Source organism: Rhinatrema bivittatum, chromosome 4, assembly GCF_901001135.1.
Source record: "Rhinatrema bivittatum chromosome 4, aRhiBiv1.1, whole genome shotgun sequence".
Taxonomy (NCBI): domain Eukaryota; kingdom Metazoa; phylum Chordata; class Amphibia; order Gymnophiona; family Rhinatrematidae; genus Rhinatrema; species Rhinatrema bivittatum.
In genome coordinates this window covers 41,912,563-41,928,839 of record NC_042618.1, presented here as the reverse complement: position 1 = coordinate 41,928,839, position 16,277 = coordinate 41,912,563, and the positions used below count along the sequence as shown (strand labels likewise).

At 43.5% G+C, this 16,277-nt stretch overlaps 1 protein-coding gene across 6 annotated transcripts in view; it reads right to left on the bottom strand.

Moving 5' to 3' along the window:
* Positions 1-4,492: 4,492 nt before the first annotated feature.
* TRMT61A (tRNA methyltransferase 61A) overlaps positions 4,493-16,277 on the bottom strand; it is a 43,077-nt gene continuing 31,292 nt past the window's right edge. For all 6 annotated transcript variants that reach the window (XM_029598020.1, XM_029598019.1, XM_029598023.1 and 3 more), the window contains one exon: positions 4,493-5,421. In XM_029598020.1, coding sequence (XP_029453880.1) covers positions 5,093-5,421 — 329 coding nt within the window. In that variant the 3' untranslated portion in view covers positions 4,493-5,092. The remainder of the gene's footprint in view (positions 5,422-16,277) is intronic.

Genomic DNA, 16,277 nt, shown 5'->3' with positions numbered 1-16,277 from the left:
CCCCCGAAGTACCTGGGCCTGGGATAGCGAGCTCCGTCAGACATTGGTTGACCAGGTCCGGGAGCTTGTCCTTTGTGAAGAAGTGTCTCATGGTTCGGTGGCTCTGTCCCCGGGGGGAGCTCCCCCTCGTCTAGGGGTTTGGCTTCCTCCTCAGAGATGTCCATGTCCCCATAGGTGGGGCTTCTGCGTAGTGGGAGCCTGTGCCTAGGTCTTGAAGGGCCTGGGGCATGAGGGTCCTCCGGTGGAGCATGGGGCTGGTCAGCCAGAGGTTCAGTTTGCATTTGAACACAGGCGTGAATCCCCTTGAAGAACTCCACCCATGAGATCAACGCTGGGTCCAAGCTGAGGGGCGCTGGTTCCTTGGGGGTCCTTGTCTGTGGGGAGGTCCCCCTGGGATCTGCTAGGTCCAGGGTACCCCCTGAGGAGCTAGAACTCAGCCCTGGGTGGGACTGGCCCTGAACTGGATCTCCCAGGGCCTCCTCACACTGCGTGCACATGGCATATGCCTCCTTACTTTGTGTGGCTCTGATGTGGCATGCTGGGCAGAGGCCTTGAGCCTTTATCCCTGTTTCTGGTGGTGCCATAGCTGTCACCGCGTAAACTCTTATGCGCTCCGGTGCGCTTAAGATGAGTGTGCAAGTTGCGCGCGCAGCTGTGCATCCAGCCGTAGATATGCGCCCGGCTCTGTGCGTGCAACTTCTGCGTGCAAGGTTTTTGTGCTTTGTGCGCCTAGCTCGGAATTGTGCGCTTGGGCCGAACAGCGCGGCAAATAGGGCCAAGATGGCGACAGCGAGCACGAGGGCAATATGGCGACCCCCTCGGAGAGTCTCCACGTGGGTAGACCCTTGGAAATAGCCGGGGCCTGGCACTGCTAGGGCGGATCAAACCGGTGGCACTTGTCCCGGCCGGTGATCTGTGCTCCTCCTCGATCCTCGGAGACCGGATTCAAGCAGAAGATTTCTACCTTACCTTGTCTTCGGCGCTTCCCAGTTTCATCCCGGGCGGTCTCCGGCTGCAGGGGGAGAGGGCAAATACCTTCACCTCCGTGCTCGAGGGTGCATCCGCTGCCTCTCAGCCGCGCCAGAGGATCAGGGGCTAGGTCCTCGCCGTGATTCGGCCGCCGGACCGAGGCTTACCTCTGAGGGACCACGGAAATCTCAACTGGGGGAAGGACCTGAGGGTATCACCGCAGGAGAGCGGGGCTCGTCTTCAGGTAGGTTTCTTCTTTAAAATTTGGATTTTCTTCTTTGAATTTGGTTCTAACGCTGTGAGAGCGTGCAGATAGTCCCTAACTGCTATGGAGACAGGAAAATACTGAAGAGCTGCACTTCCTGCAGGGGTATATGTACTAGGGGCTGATGTCAGATTGAAATCTGATCCGTCTCCAATTGCTAGCAGGAGTACACTATACCCATTGGTCCTGAGTCCATCTGCTACACGCTAGGATACATGACTTATGCACATAAACCATATTTTCGGTGCTTAAAATATATCAAGTGCACAAAAAATGTTTCCTGTGAGTAAATCTTGAGTAACTTGAGTTAGGGGCATAACTTTGCTCTTAACTCATGTTGTGCCCCTAACTCATGTCACACCTTTTATGTGCACAAACCATGCTTTCTGTGCATAAATCCTGAGTACAGAAGCCATGCACCACCAACTCCAACCCCAAAGACTAGCACCTTTCACCAGGAGTTAAATTCTGAACATTAACAAAATACAGGTTAGGCCTATGCACCTCTCTGTACTGGGGTGAGCGGGAGAATAGATAATGCCTTCATTAGCCCTGGATTTCCATGCAAGGGCGCCTCTATGAACAGTTTTACACACATTTTATTTATTTACAAAATCTTAATATTCCGCTCTCATTATCAAACGTATTGTTCGAGGCAGATTACAACAATAAAGGCATATAATTTTGAGCAAATGAGACTAAGCATTAAAGCAACAAGATAAAATAATTTTGTGTGCACAACTTCCTACTGCGTCAGGCATACAGAATGTGCACAAAAAATATACGCACAACTACAGGCAAAACTGTGTATTCTTCAAGCCCAAGAGGAGGAAAGGAGCTCACAGGAGGTGGGGATGGGGAGGTGATAATGCATGGTTTTGTTTATTTTTGTTAGGGAATTTTTTAAAATCTTTTGATTGGTTTTATCTCTACACCTCTGCCAGGACTCAAACTGGGAAATATCCTTCCAAGCTTTACATTATTAATCCAACTTCCCAGAAATTAGGGAGCAAGGTTACGTTCCTTGTAGAAAAGGAGAGGATAAAAAAAAGCTTTATACCTGCTGATTCAAGGCCTGATTTCCTCCTTTTCCCTTTGCAAGCTGCAATCATTGGAAAAGAAAGACTAAAAAGCGAAAAGAAGTGCCGGTTTCTCTTATAGAAACATAGAAACATAGAAACATAGAAATGACGGCAGAAGAAGACCAAACGGCCCATCCAGTCTGCCCAGCAAGCTTCACATTTTTTTCTCATACTTATCTGTTTCTCTTAGCTCTTTGGTTCTATTTCCCTTCCACCCCCACCATTAATGTAGAGAGCAGTGATGGAGCTGCAACCAAGTGAAATATCAAGCTTGATTAGTTAGGGGTAGTAGGGGTAGTAACTGCCGCAATAAGCAAGCTACACCCATGTTTATTTGTTTTACCCAGACTGTGTTATTCAGCCCTTATTGGTTGTTTTTCTTCTCCCCTGCCGTTGAAGCAGGGAGCTATGCTGGATATGCGTGTAGTATCAGTTTTTCTTCTCCCCTGCCGTTGAAGTAGAGAGCTATGCTGGATATGCGTGAAGTATCAGTTTTTCTTCTCCCCTGCGGTTGAAGCAGGATATGCATTGAAAGTGAAGTATCAGGCTTATTTGGTTTGGGGTAGTAACCGCCGTAACAAGCCAGCTACTCCCCGCTTTGTGAGTGTGAATCCTTTTTTCTTCTCCCCTGCCGTTGAAGCAGAGAGCTATGCTGGATATGCGTGAAGTATCAGTTTTTCTTCTCCCCTGCCGTTGAAGCAGAGAGCTATGCGTGAAGTATCAGTTTTTCTTCTCCCCTGCCGTTGAAGCAGAGAGCTATGCTGGATATGTATTGAAAGTGAAGTATCAGGCTTATTTGGTTTGGGGTAGTAACCGCCGTAACAAGCCAGCTACTCCCCACTTTGTGAGTGCGAATCCTTTTTTCCACATTTCCTCTTGCTGTTGTAGCTTAGAGTGATGTTGGAGTCACAGTAACCATGTGTATGTTTATTGAATAAGGGTATTATCTCCAGGCAGTAGCCGTCATTCTGGTGAGCCACCCACTCTTTATTGACGGCCTCTTGATTTTATGGATCCACAGTGTTTATCCCACGCCCCTTTGAAGTCCTTCACAGTTCTGGTCTTCACCACTTCCTTCGGAAGGGCATTCCAGGCATCCACCACCCTCTCCGTGAAGAAATACTTCCTGACATTGGTTCTGAATCTTCCTCCCTGGAGCTTCAAATCGTGACCCCTGGTTCTGCTGATTTTTTTCCTATGGAAAAGGTTTGTCGTTGTCATTGGATCATTAAAACCTTTCAAGTATCTGAAAGTCTGTATCATATCACCTCTGCTCCTCCTTTCCTCCAGGGTGTACATATTTAGATTCTTCAATCTCTCCTCATAAGTCATTTGATGAAGACCTTCCACCTTTTTGGTCACCCTTCTCTGGACCGCCTCCATCTTGTCTCTGTCTCTTCGGAGATACGGTCTCCAGAACTGAACACAATACTCCAGGTGAGGTCTCACCAAGGACCTGTACAAGGGGATAATCACTTCCCTTTTCTTACTCGATATTCCTCTCTCTATGCAGCCCAGCGTTCTTCTGGCTTTAGCTATCGCCTTGTCACATTGTTTCGCCGACTTCAGATCATTAGACACCATCACCCCAAGGTCTCTCTCCTGCTCCGTGCACAACTTTCTTAGACTTTCTTTTCCAATTATTGCAGCTTGCAAAGGGAAAAGGAGGAAATCAGGCCTTGAATCAGCAGGTATAAAGCTTTTTTTTATCCTCTCCTTTTCTACAAGGAACGTAACCTTGCTCCCTAACTTCTGGGAAGTTGGATTAATAATGTAAAGCTTGGAAGGATATTTCCCAGTTCGAGTCCTGGCAGAGGTGTAGAGATAAAACCTATCAAAAGATTTTAAAAAATTCTCTAACAAAAATAAACAAAACCATGTATTTCACTCGTGGTAGATTTGCAGCAGTTTTGAAGCACTGGAGGTTCTTTTGAGTTCGTGTGACTGTCAGGATCTGACTTGCTCAGTCTGGAGGACAGGGCACACATTTGCCTTCACGTTGTAGTGCAGGTGAACTGCTCTGTACCAAATGACCCTTATGTTCATGTAAGACTGGAGATCAAGCAGGATCTCTGGTACTGCAATGGGTAAACCTGATGGGTTTTTCATGATCTTTATCTGTCATCACATTCTTTGTTTCTATGGTCTATGAACAGAAAGCCACAATTACACACCACTTAGTCAGAACTTTATTAGAAGGTAAAAGCATTCACCTACCAAGCTGCAGAAATCTAATCCATCAAATTTCAATATCCTAAGGATGGGGAAAGAGAAAAAGAGGAGTGCTGTGGAACACTGAGTCCAGACAAAAGAATCTCTCTGCAGCTGTATATGGGTGGAGGCAGGCCATAGCTTTGTAACCACACATAGGTGCTTCAGAACGGTTATATCTAAAAAAGGAAGTGCAGCTTTCAAGTACTAAAGGAACCTATGAAGGTCAAATGGGCAAACAAAAAGACCACATTCTGCAGAAAAATAAAATGAAGATGAGGACTATGACAAAAGTTAATGTAAAACAAAACTATCAGCACGCTGCCTTATTAGCGAGTTCTACTAAAGTGCCATTTTACAGTCATTTTTCTCACGTCTGACAGAGTATAGCACAGTTCCAACACTCAGCCATTCTGCCTGTGCTATTCTGGTTTAAGAGCGTGTGTTATTTAAACACACGCATATTCCAACTCAGCCTGCCTATATATGGAATTGTTTGGCAAGTAAAGCAAGTTTTCAGGTTTTCAAAAGGAAAAGAAAAAAAAAAACAAAACTGTGCAACTTCCTAAAATAAACTTTTGGTAGCAAACGTCAAGTACCCAGTATGACCCACCATTTCCTTGGGGGTGACTGCAGTTTTGAATTGTACGGTTCTCTGCTGGGGATGACTGCACGCAGCTCTCTTCCCCAGCTGGCTGTTGTTGGCAGGTCCTGCACCAGGCTCATCTTCTGCCTCTCTTCCAAGGTCAGGCGTGTGCAAACTAATCGTCCGTACATCATAAACTCGCAGGAGAATTTCCAAAGTGTTCACCTCGGTAAACCCGTGCGCTTCCAAAGCTCGGCATGTTCTCTGAACCTGCTCAATGCAGGGGGAGAAGGAGCAGATCCGTCCACCTAGGAAGGAATTGGGGAGGGAGAAGGGAAAACAGATTACACTTATCCCAAAGCTTAACCTCCTAGTTCACCCATCTTTTAACATTCTGTACCATTATGTAATATGTTTTAAATACAATTTTTGCTTGTAAAGTGTTACATAAAAGCTATAAACAAAATAAATCTGGTAAAAAAAAAAAAAACCAACACAACAAAAAAACCCACTACCTATGAGCATGAATATGTTTTAGGAATACAGAGCACACAAACTGGTAAACCACTTGGAAGAATAATTGCTCTAAATGAAATCTGAGTCGATGTATGAAAAATATAGATTATAAAACTAGAAAGCACAGACCAACCAGTAAAGCTTGTGGAGTAAGTACTTCCAGTGTTTCCCTTAGGACATAATCTCAAAAGCTGCTGGCAATATTCATTTCAATTCATTTTGCATGCCAAAACAATTCTGGAGTTCAGACAGAATGGAATAAGGGCTAGATGTACTAAAGGGATTTTCCAATTCTGTGTCTGTGAAAAAAATATGGAGTACTACTGGTTCTATATGATTAAGCCTTGTAATAAGATTTTGGAATCTGTGCATACATTTTAGTGCTTTTTGTCATTTTCTTGTTGATATGGGGAAAGCTGAAAACTATATGGCACAGCAAACTGATACACTTCACTGTATCAAATAATGACGAACCCCAGCTCAGATCCAAGCTGAATATTACAAAAAGCCACAACCATAATCTGACCATGCTCATCCTGTTCCTATAAGGGAGTTGGGTATGTGTATACGGAATACAGTAACCTTCGGTCTATAAAAGGAATACTCCCAAGTTCTCACGTGACGGGCTCATATATCATGGGAGATACAGTCCATAAGAGGAAGAGTCCTGAGGTTTTATTACTTATTAGGATAAATATATTTCTACTGAAAATTACAACAAAGTTAAAACCCAAAGCAAGGGAAATACAAATGAAATAGAGGAGAAGATATCAAGCACAGTATGAAAACAGGAAAGACTGGTGGAAAAAAAAAAAAAGGCAAAAACTAGGTGTATATTTCAGCCAAAGTTAGAACAAATGGCTTTGAGAAGTCAATGGTTCAGACACAGCCGAGGACAGGGCTATTTTTTTTTTTTTTTTTTTTACCCAGGAGCTTCCTCCTGCTCCTTTAGCTCAAATCAGAACAAGGAGGTGGGATCTGGCACCATGAGCCTTCAATCTCAATTGCCTGGGTACTTTCCCTCTATAATGCCTCTCCCCTCTGCTCCCCATCCCCCAGTCACTGCAGTGATAGTCCTTGGCTAGAGGCCATGCACCAGGGCTCTTCCCTAAAACTTATAATCATGGATCCTAGAACTGGCCACTATGTGTTTATTGCCCTTGAGCTATGACTACCACTCCCTCATCCCCAGGGGCTGTGAACGCTTCCTCTACAGCATTCTGCATGGCCGTGTTGTCCTGTCCTGGGTTTCATTATGCGAAACAGATTTTCAGACTGCAGCAAGCAAGCAATGAATCAATATTTTGACCAATCTAGGGGCTGTTAATCAATATCTTCCCTGCAAAACAGCTGAGATTCAACAGGATCTCAGTTTTGATAAGTGCAATTATAAAATTTCTGCTGCACAAGTCATGCAGATAGTATTGAAGATGTTTAGACTTAAAATTATTTCTTTTGCACGAAGTGGCTCCCATGCTCTATCACATTATTTACAATCATTTCCACATGAGCTGTATCACCTCTAAAATATGGCACACACAGATACAGATTTTCCATTTTAAAAAAAGCCTTAAATCAGATTAAATAATTACAAGGACTATATGGGGCCTTCAAAAAGTCTTCACACCCTTGTACATTTTCCATATTCTGCTGTTTAAAAACACACAAATCAAAATGCATTAAAGCAGGATCTTGTTTCACTGATATACATAACATACTCTACTTTCATCATGAAAGAACAATTATAGAAATATTTTAAAAGTAATTAATAACAAAAAAGGTCTTGATTGCATAAGTCTTCACGCCCCTTGACTCAATACTTGGAGGAAGTCCCTTTTGCAGCAGTAACAGCCATGAGTAGTTTAGGATATGTGTCTACCAACTTTGGAACGAACCCGTCCCCTCCCTACTTGTTCAAGTACCACAATGCCACTTGATTGTTGGTTTGAATCAGGAATACCTTGTTGGCCAAGTGGTCCTTGAATGCCTAAAGGGCATACTGGACCACCTTGGAGCTCCAGGAAGTTGATCTGGAGACATTGTTCCTGCAAGGACCAGTGGCCCTGGGTGCTGAGGTCTGTAACATGGGCCCCCCAAACCCATGTGAGAAGCATCTGTGGTAAGAACAATTTGAGGCTGAGCGACCTGGAAAGGTATCCCCGTCTCCAGGTTGGACAGGGTCTGTCACCACACAAGGGATTGCTGAAGCAGCGTGGTGACCAAAATGCGAGCCTGAAGGTCCTGGATGGCCTGGCACCACTGAGAGTGCAATGTCCACTGGGCATGTACTGCTGAGCGAATGGCGTGACATGGACCGTCGCTGCCATATGCCCCAGAAGATGCACGATCTGGGGCACCGAGACATGATGGCAGCGAGAGATCACTCCTGCTGGGGAAACGAGGTTCAATGCTCGGTCTGGGGGTAAGAAGGCCTTTGCCTGGCCCGTAACAAACCTGGCCCCAATGAAGTCCAACTGCAGTGATGGAAGAAGATGGGATTTCAGGTAGTTGATTAGAAATCCCAGGTCCTCCAGCACACATATGGCGGAGTGCAGGGACTGCAATGCCCCCTGTCTGGAGTCGCCCTTGATAAGCCAAATCATCGATGTAGGGGAAGACATGTACTCATTGTCTCCTGAGATAAGCCCCCACCACTGCCAGGTATTTTGTGAAAATGCAGGGTGCTGATACGAGGCCAAAAGGCAGCACCTGATATTGGTAGTGTTCCCCTACTACTAGGAAGCAGAGATACTTCCGATCCCCAGGAGAAATGAGAATATGGGCATACATGTCTGAGATTGAGGGAGCGCAGCCAGTCCCCAAGTCTTGAGGAGAGGGATCAGAGTTCACAACAAGACCATTTTGAATTTTTCTCTGACAAGAAAGTGGTTCAGTGCCCTTAGATTTAGTATAGGGTGAAGGACACCGGTTTTCTTGGGAATCAACCTGGATTAGAATCCGTCACCCTGCTGACTTGGAGGCACCGGTTCGACTGCTCAAGCCATTAAGAGGGCAGAGAGCTTTAACCGAAGTATATGCTAATTCTCTGTAGATATCCACAGGAGACATGGAGGAGATTGTGGAGGAGTCCGTTGGAAACGCAATCTGTATCCCTGCTGAACGATGGACAGGACCCATGGGTCCAAGGTGACTGATACCTACTGGTCGGCAAAAAGCTGCAGGCGGGCCCTCACTGGAGGGCTGGTGCCCTGAGGTAGGGATCGCTGGCTCAAACTCTCCTGCCTCCAGTCAAAATCCTGTGGCAGGGCTTTGTAGAGGGGCAGGGGGCAGTCGAGGGACATGTGGCTGCCTTGCTCTTGCCCTAGCTGGCGCCGGTTGGGGTCTCGTTCTAGACGCTGGCAGATAATACTTCCATGGCCAGTAAACAGGTGTCTTGTGTACTGTCAAGGTGGTTTTTTGCCCAAGGACTGAGGGTCCGAGGTGCTGGCTGTTAACTACTGAAAGGTTTCATGATAGTCCTTCAGCTATGCTAACACTTCCTTGATTTGGTCTCCGAACAGATAATCCTCAGTGCAGGGTAGGTCTGCCAGGTGATCCTGTACTTCAGGTTGAAGGTTGGAAGGGCGAAGCCAGGCCATACGCTGAGCTCCAATGCCAGGTGTCGCCACTCTTGCTGCTGTTTCAAACACATTGTATGCAGAGCGGACTTCGTGTTTGTCACACTCAAGGCCCTGTTGGATTACCTTCTGGAAATCGTCCTGAAACTGCTGTGGAAGGTGATCCACCATATCCTGGACTTGTTTATTGAGTACTGGCTCATATAGAACTGATAGCAGGTGATTCTGGCTGCCAACATGGAGTCTTGGAAGACCCTCCTTCCTAGAGAATCCAGGGCTCTGTGCTCACGACCCAGAGGAGCTGAAGCATGAGTGCTCCTCCTTTGCACGCCATTAGCATGTATTCGTGCGGGAAAAAACAGGAATTATATGTGCTTTTTTCCCCACATACAAAACCCTTATTACAAGCTCATATAGGGCTTTGTGCAGGAAAATGCGCATACAAACGCGCGAAGAGGTGCACACAAACCTGCGGCAGCTTCAGAGCACTTTATTACATTGGCCCTTATGTAAACACCTCAGCAGAATCTGTCACCTCTCTCCTCCCAGGTCTCTTCTCTCCTTATTGTGTAATCATTGGGTGTTGCACATAACCCCAACTTCCAAAGTACTTTCATCTCTCTCTACCCCCACCCTGAATGAGCCAGTCCAGAAGCCTTAAACTGAGAAACCATTAATTGCCTAGCATAGAACAGATGAGCAGGGAAGGGTTAAGGGTAGAAGACAGATCAGCATAGGCCACCTTCAATGCTTTATGTTTTCAAAAGACGCACATTATTGATATTACACTATTTTGGTCAAATGTTTGCAGCTTCAACTAAAAGTACTTCAAATGTTATTTATTATTTTTTGACAGACAACTGGTGTTTCTGTAACACTGGTACTTGGCTTCTGGGACAGAGTATTTCCTTTACATTATTGAGGTTTGCCTGGGCCATGGGGCAGAGAACTTGTCAGGCTCCCTTCTCTGATACGCCCACCAGATAAAGATCTAGGATCTTTAGCAGCAGATGAAGAGTCCAGAGATCTTCCAATAACTGCTTCCCTTTTAGCTTTCATTGGGGCACTTTGACCTTTACTTTGAACATATTTATTGACTGGCAGCAATTATGGACTATCCTACCAAAATGGAAAAAAATCAAAATGCAAGCAGAAGCATTCCCCTGAGATACTGGCTTTCAAAACAACTGCCAAGTGCGGTGTCTAATTGAATAGCTACTTTCAAATTCTGCTTAACAATAACATATTCCCAGCCTACCTATTGAAGCAGACTGTTTGAAATGGATAGGCTGCATCTCTATGTATGAAGCTCCACCACAGCAAACATGACCAAGCTTGTTGAAGATCAAATTGCTGGCCTTGAAGGATATTTAGATAGCTTGGAATATTGCTCAGAATTTGGAAGCAAACTTAAATTCATGCACATGCATGTGTAATGCTTTGACCTAAAATTTCTGTTCAAAAGAATAGCATTTTGAAAATGTGTGAACCATTTATTTAATTACTTATTTTATAGCACCTATTAAAAACACAACCACAAAGGCGATGTACAAAAAGGTTACACAGTTACAGAAATTGCACTGTAGCAAACAGCAACAATAAGCAAATCTACAAATCAGTGCACCAGTTAAAAGTAATTATGAGATTAAAAACACATCAGAGTACTTGGCACTACAGTGGGAAAGGGCAACCCAGATCAATGAATGTTGCATCTTGGACAAATTTCAAGTTAAAAGATATCAACTGAGGATGTCTCCAATTACACCAAAAGATGCCGTCCAACCGCTCCCCCTCAGAGAGGAGAGGAAAAATGGCCACTTGCATCGGATGATCAGACTATAACTTGCCAAGAGAAGGAACACAATATCCACTAAAGGATGTAAAATCCTCTGTCTTCCTGTTACAAGTGGTTCAAAACAGGAACTGGCTTCTTTAGAGCATGTAGTCATGGAAAGAAATGCAGCGGCTTCTGTGCTGTACCCAGCCCAGCTATGAATTATTAACAGAACCGAGACGCTCCGGGAACAAGCCACAGGAAGAAAATGGATATGAAATGAAAAGGGTGCAGAGAATGACATTTTTCCTTCTGGAGATTAGATACTCATTCCAGAAGGACTAATATTTTCACCGCTTTGCTGGTTCTGTGCTCAGGCCATGTGAATTAAGTAATGGCTCTTATCTGATAAAAGGCTGTTTTGTAACTTGGCTCCTGTGGCCATTTTGCATCCATTGATACTATGATAATATGATCATAGCAGAAAAAGAGATTTTAAAGAACCATTATCTCTCTGTGATCTCACTGTTCATATTGATTTGGTATTCATAAAATGCATTTTCTTGGGCAAACTACGAAAGACTGGACAGCAGTCTTGGTATCTGAGAGAAAGAAGCACTTTATTATGTTACACGAGTTTGCTCCAGTAATTTCCTCAGTGACATGGACAGGAGATCAATGCCTCCATATCAGTTATTTCCATGATGCTGTGTACACTGATGGTGCTATAAAAACACTTCTACATTTAACCAAAGTTCCTCTGTCTAGTATTGTTTCGAAATTTGCTGTAACTATTAGAAATGACAACCAATGTACTTAATTTCTGAAGGATATCCTTATTAGAAAGCCAAAGCATAACATTTTAAAGAAAACATTATATTGCCATAAAGCGCGTAGGAAACTGCACAAGCGTCTATGATCTATGCAAATGCCATTTTACACTGAACTCTTTGTTTGGCACAGCAAAGAATGCATAAAGACACAAGTGTGATCCTAGGCCTTCATACAGCCTTCAGGGAAATTACGTGGAGATCAGCAGCCTGACAAGTGAATACGGTCATCCACGAAGCATGCTAAATCTCACAAAAATGGGAAAAGCCCACACATTCAAAACGGAAAAGTTGCAGCAGACCAACAAACCTGCGCATTACAAGAAGCAAAAGTTGTCCGGCAGCTGCAGCAGCACATCCAGGCAATGCTTAAACTCTGTAAAAGGCTTGGAAACTTTTCTTTCGTGCTTTGTCAACTGACTTTGTCAAACCAAATCGGTTTGTGATTTCCCAAACAAATGCTGACCTCTCAGACATCAAATGATAGCTTAGAAGTTAGAAATGAGGGGCTGAAACACTATGGTCAGGTTCTCTCAACTTTTTTTTTTTTATTCTGAAAAAGCGATACTGGAATTTTAGGATTGTGTCCATGGAAGCAGTTGTCAGCTTGCATGTGATGGTTCAAAATTCGCTTAGGTCCAATAGTCTCCAGCAGACATTATGAAAGTAGGGACTGATTTTCACCTTTATACATTCCTTAGCAGGTAAGATTACCCTGTCTGAAATAGAGAAGGGATTCACTGTGTCCAAAGCCAAATACTACTCTTTACTATGCTACTAACAGCAAGGTAACTAACATTAGCACTGCCTGCAATGCCTTTCACACTTGCAGAGATTATGCATCTAGAATGAAGTTTATCTGTGCATGTGACCACCTATTATTAAAGGCCATCTGGATAAAATCCCATCTAATGACTGTGCCCAGGAAATACAGCAGGGAGAAGGAGGAGGTGTGGCCAGAGGTTACAGCAGAAAGCTTTGGACTAGCAGAGCTCTTTAGACTTATGAATCCAAAATTCACTCTGAGTTACCAAAGAAAAAAAAGTCAGTTTCTCCCTGCAGCCCTGTTTATTCAAGGGTAACTGGGTAACAAGAGCAACATTGTTCTGCCTGCATTCTCTCCTTTGGAAGCTGTCACACAGATCTGGCACCAAAACTGCTAGCCAGTCTATCCATGCTGAACATTTCCCAAGTAACAAGTTGTCGAATGAATAGGAATATCATCTGAATAACAAGTCTAATTGCATGGCAACTTAAAAGAGCACATTTTATGAGTCATCTCCACAGTGATGAGGGAAGGAAGGAAGAGGAGAGAGAGAGGACCAGATATGAGGAGAAAAGGAGAGGGAGAAGATCTGGAATTGTTATGGAGGAGATTCCAGGATCAAGGGAGGGAGGTATCCCTCCCCTGGCTCCAGTCATGCCCCTCTCTTAATCCCCCCAAATCCTGCATGCCCCTTTTCATCTTCCCCATCCCCACTCATCTCTTCTTTCACAGACATATGTCCGCAGCCATCCCCCTAGGCACTCTCTCTGTGTCCAGGACAGCTCTACATAACACCGAACACTGGTGCAACAAATCCGCAATCTCAGAACCTAGGCCTGAGTTCTCCAACCCATTCAGGAGAATAGAACATAAACACAAGATTTTTCATGCTGGGTCAGATCAAAAGGTTCATCAAGCCCAGTGTCCTGTTTCTAACAATAAACAATCCAGGTTACAAGTACCTGGCAGGATCCTAAAAGATCAAGATTCCTTGCTGTTTAGAATATTACATCTGCAGCAAAGTGACACTATAACCTCATCTATATAATTCATTCATTGGTGCTTTTCCTACAACTTTTTTTTTTTTGTATTTAAACATTTTATTAAAGCAGCAAAGGCATTGTTCTTACACCATTAGCGATGAAACATAATAATAAACATTAAGTCTGTACATCCATTGTTAACTCTACATTCTACTCACAAAACAAACTCCATAACAAAACACAAACATGTACACAACTCAGTAGTCATGTAGCAATTTTCACACATGCTCCTTTTTCACAATCCATCTGAACCCCCAAACTTATTCCAACACATCCTGCATTCTACTAAATCTGCTGTTATAGAGGGAAGTGGAAAAATTCAAGAAACAGAAATTCGGTCAGAAACATAACACCAGCATAAGATCTAAAGCTAGGTCTGGTCATTCTGGCACAACAGGGCATTCTCTGAACCAGCATTTCATCTGGGTACCTAAAAGTCATTCCAAACCTTGGAAGATAAGTCCTGGACATAGGAGTGGTACAGGTGGTAGCCATTAATCTGGGCCCTATCTAGGCATCCATTTGCTTGAGCCGCTTTCATACTATGGTTTTCACTCAGTCCTAAGCTAAAGTTCACAGCAGAAACAAACTGAACATCTTGGAAATGACTTTCCTGTGCAGTCAAGATAGGCAACAGGCATATGATGTTGCAATAAATGTTATGGTTTGAGAATAAAGACAATATACACTAAAACTTTAAAAAAGAGAAATAAAAAAAATCTGTATTATAGTGAAACATCTGTATACCATTCCAGAGCAGGACCTAAAACTGGAATCTAAGAACAAGGAAGAACGTATCACTGGGACTACTGCTGTACCTGCACTGGTCAGGCTCCTCTGCAGACTAACCTACAGAGAGAAACTGGGATCCATCTTACCAGGGCAACTGGTAAGATGGATCCCACACCACACCATACACACAAAAAGGCGACATAATGCAACACACAGTAATACATTTGTGCTACAGTAATTAACAGTAAAATAAATAGTGGTGCAACAGTCATAAATGAATGTCATATTCCAAATTTCAGAAGTAAGCTCTTAAACAAGGCAGAAAGTATTTCCAATATTACCTACAATAATTAACACCATTTGTGCTGCTGATACAGGCTTTATTTGGTTTAAAAGAATTTGATGTCTACTGCTAACATTGCTCCAAATGAAACATTTAGAAGCATGACAATTATGGCCTATGCTGTGGATTGCAACCTATATCATTTATTAGTTGTAAAAATGATTTTTTTTTAAATGTGATGTACAGAGAAATTATCAGTTTGTGCCAAAGCTGCTATAGTAGCTTCTTTTCATAAAGACCTGAACTTTCAAACAATTTTTTGAAGAGTCTAATTTTGCACATTTTAGTATGTCCTGCAGTTGGTGATATCATCATATTCCATTTTAGATTTAGCCTTCAGGGGGTAATCAACAGATGATATCGCTGCTAAAAATCAAGGTTATGCTTCACTGCCAAGGGCCATTATTAAGGGACAGTTGAATCAGCAGATGCAATAAAAAGGTGAAATACAGGTGTGGGAGTCAAAACTGCATAACTATTGAGGCCCAAGGACAATGTGAAGCTGAATAGTGAAGTCAGCTGAAGGATACAGCTGAAATGTATAAAAACAGACTGGATGTCCACAGAGAGAACACACAATTAACAAGAAATAAGAGGCTTCTATCTGCAGAGTACAGCAATAATTTCCTCTTAGGATGAAGTAGCACTTCAAACAGCAGCTCATAAAATGAACACTTCTTAGATACTGTACAGAAACTAAAGTACCATCAAAGAAGACCGTTAACCTACATCTCCATTTTAAAAAAAAAATTAATGAGGCTTCTCTTTCAGTAAGAAGAGCTAGTACTGTGAAAAGGCGATGTGTAGAACACAAAAATCTCTTCTTTATATTCTTGCTAGATATTTCTTTATTTGGCAATGGAGACTGCTCATTAAATCATAGTTTACTTTAAAATGTTTGTTTTAAACTGATGTCAGTATGTCAGTCAAATAAATCACTTGCTAAAACCAAATGTCAGATGCTGCATAAATATTTCCTTTTGTGACCTTCATGCGATGTTTGATAAGCAGGCTTCTCTTGGAGCTCAGGGACTGCAGAGTCAACCCAGCTAGAGAATATCAGCCTGAGTTCTCTCCTTCAAGTAATATAACCTAAAAAAGGCCAAATCTCCATCAACCCATCTAATATATGCGTCAATCACAGCCAACCTGAGGTTTGATAGTCATATAAATGTTTTTCAAGGTAAGGTCCAATGTCAGCTCCTATGAACCCCCCTACACTGGGTGGGGGAGGGGGAGACGGTCTGCACATGCTCCATCCACGATCTAAGGCTTCTCCACTCCCTGCATAACTACAGGGGGACTGCGATGACCTCAACTGCCCGGCCCAGTGGTTAGCTGTACTGGAAAAGAAGAAGCAGACTATGGCAGCAAACAGCACCACCTCGCAACTTAGCCTGGCCATGCAGTGAGCCAGAAAGAAGCATGAGAGGCAGACAGTTGTGCTGCCTTGAGGGAACCCCTTAGCACACTGAGAGCTAGAGGAACAGCAGTAGCAGATGCCAAAGGCAATGGAAATAGGAAGGCCCCTCTTCTTCCAATGTCAATGGAGCAGGAAACAGCACAGCCAGCAGGAGATCAC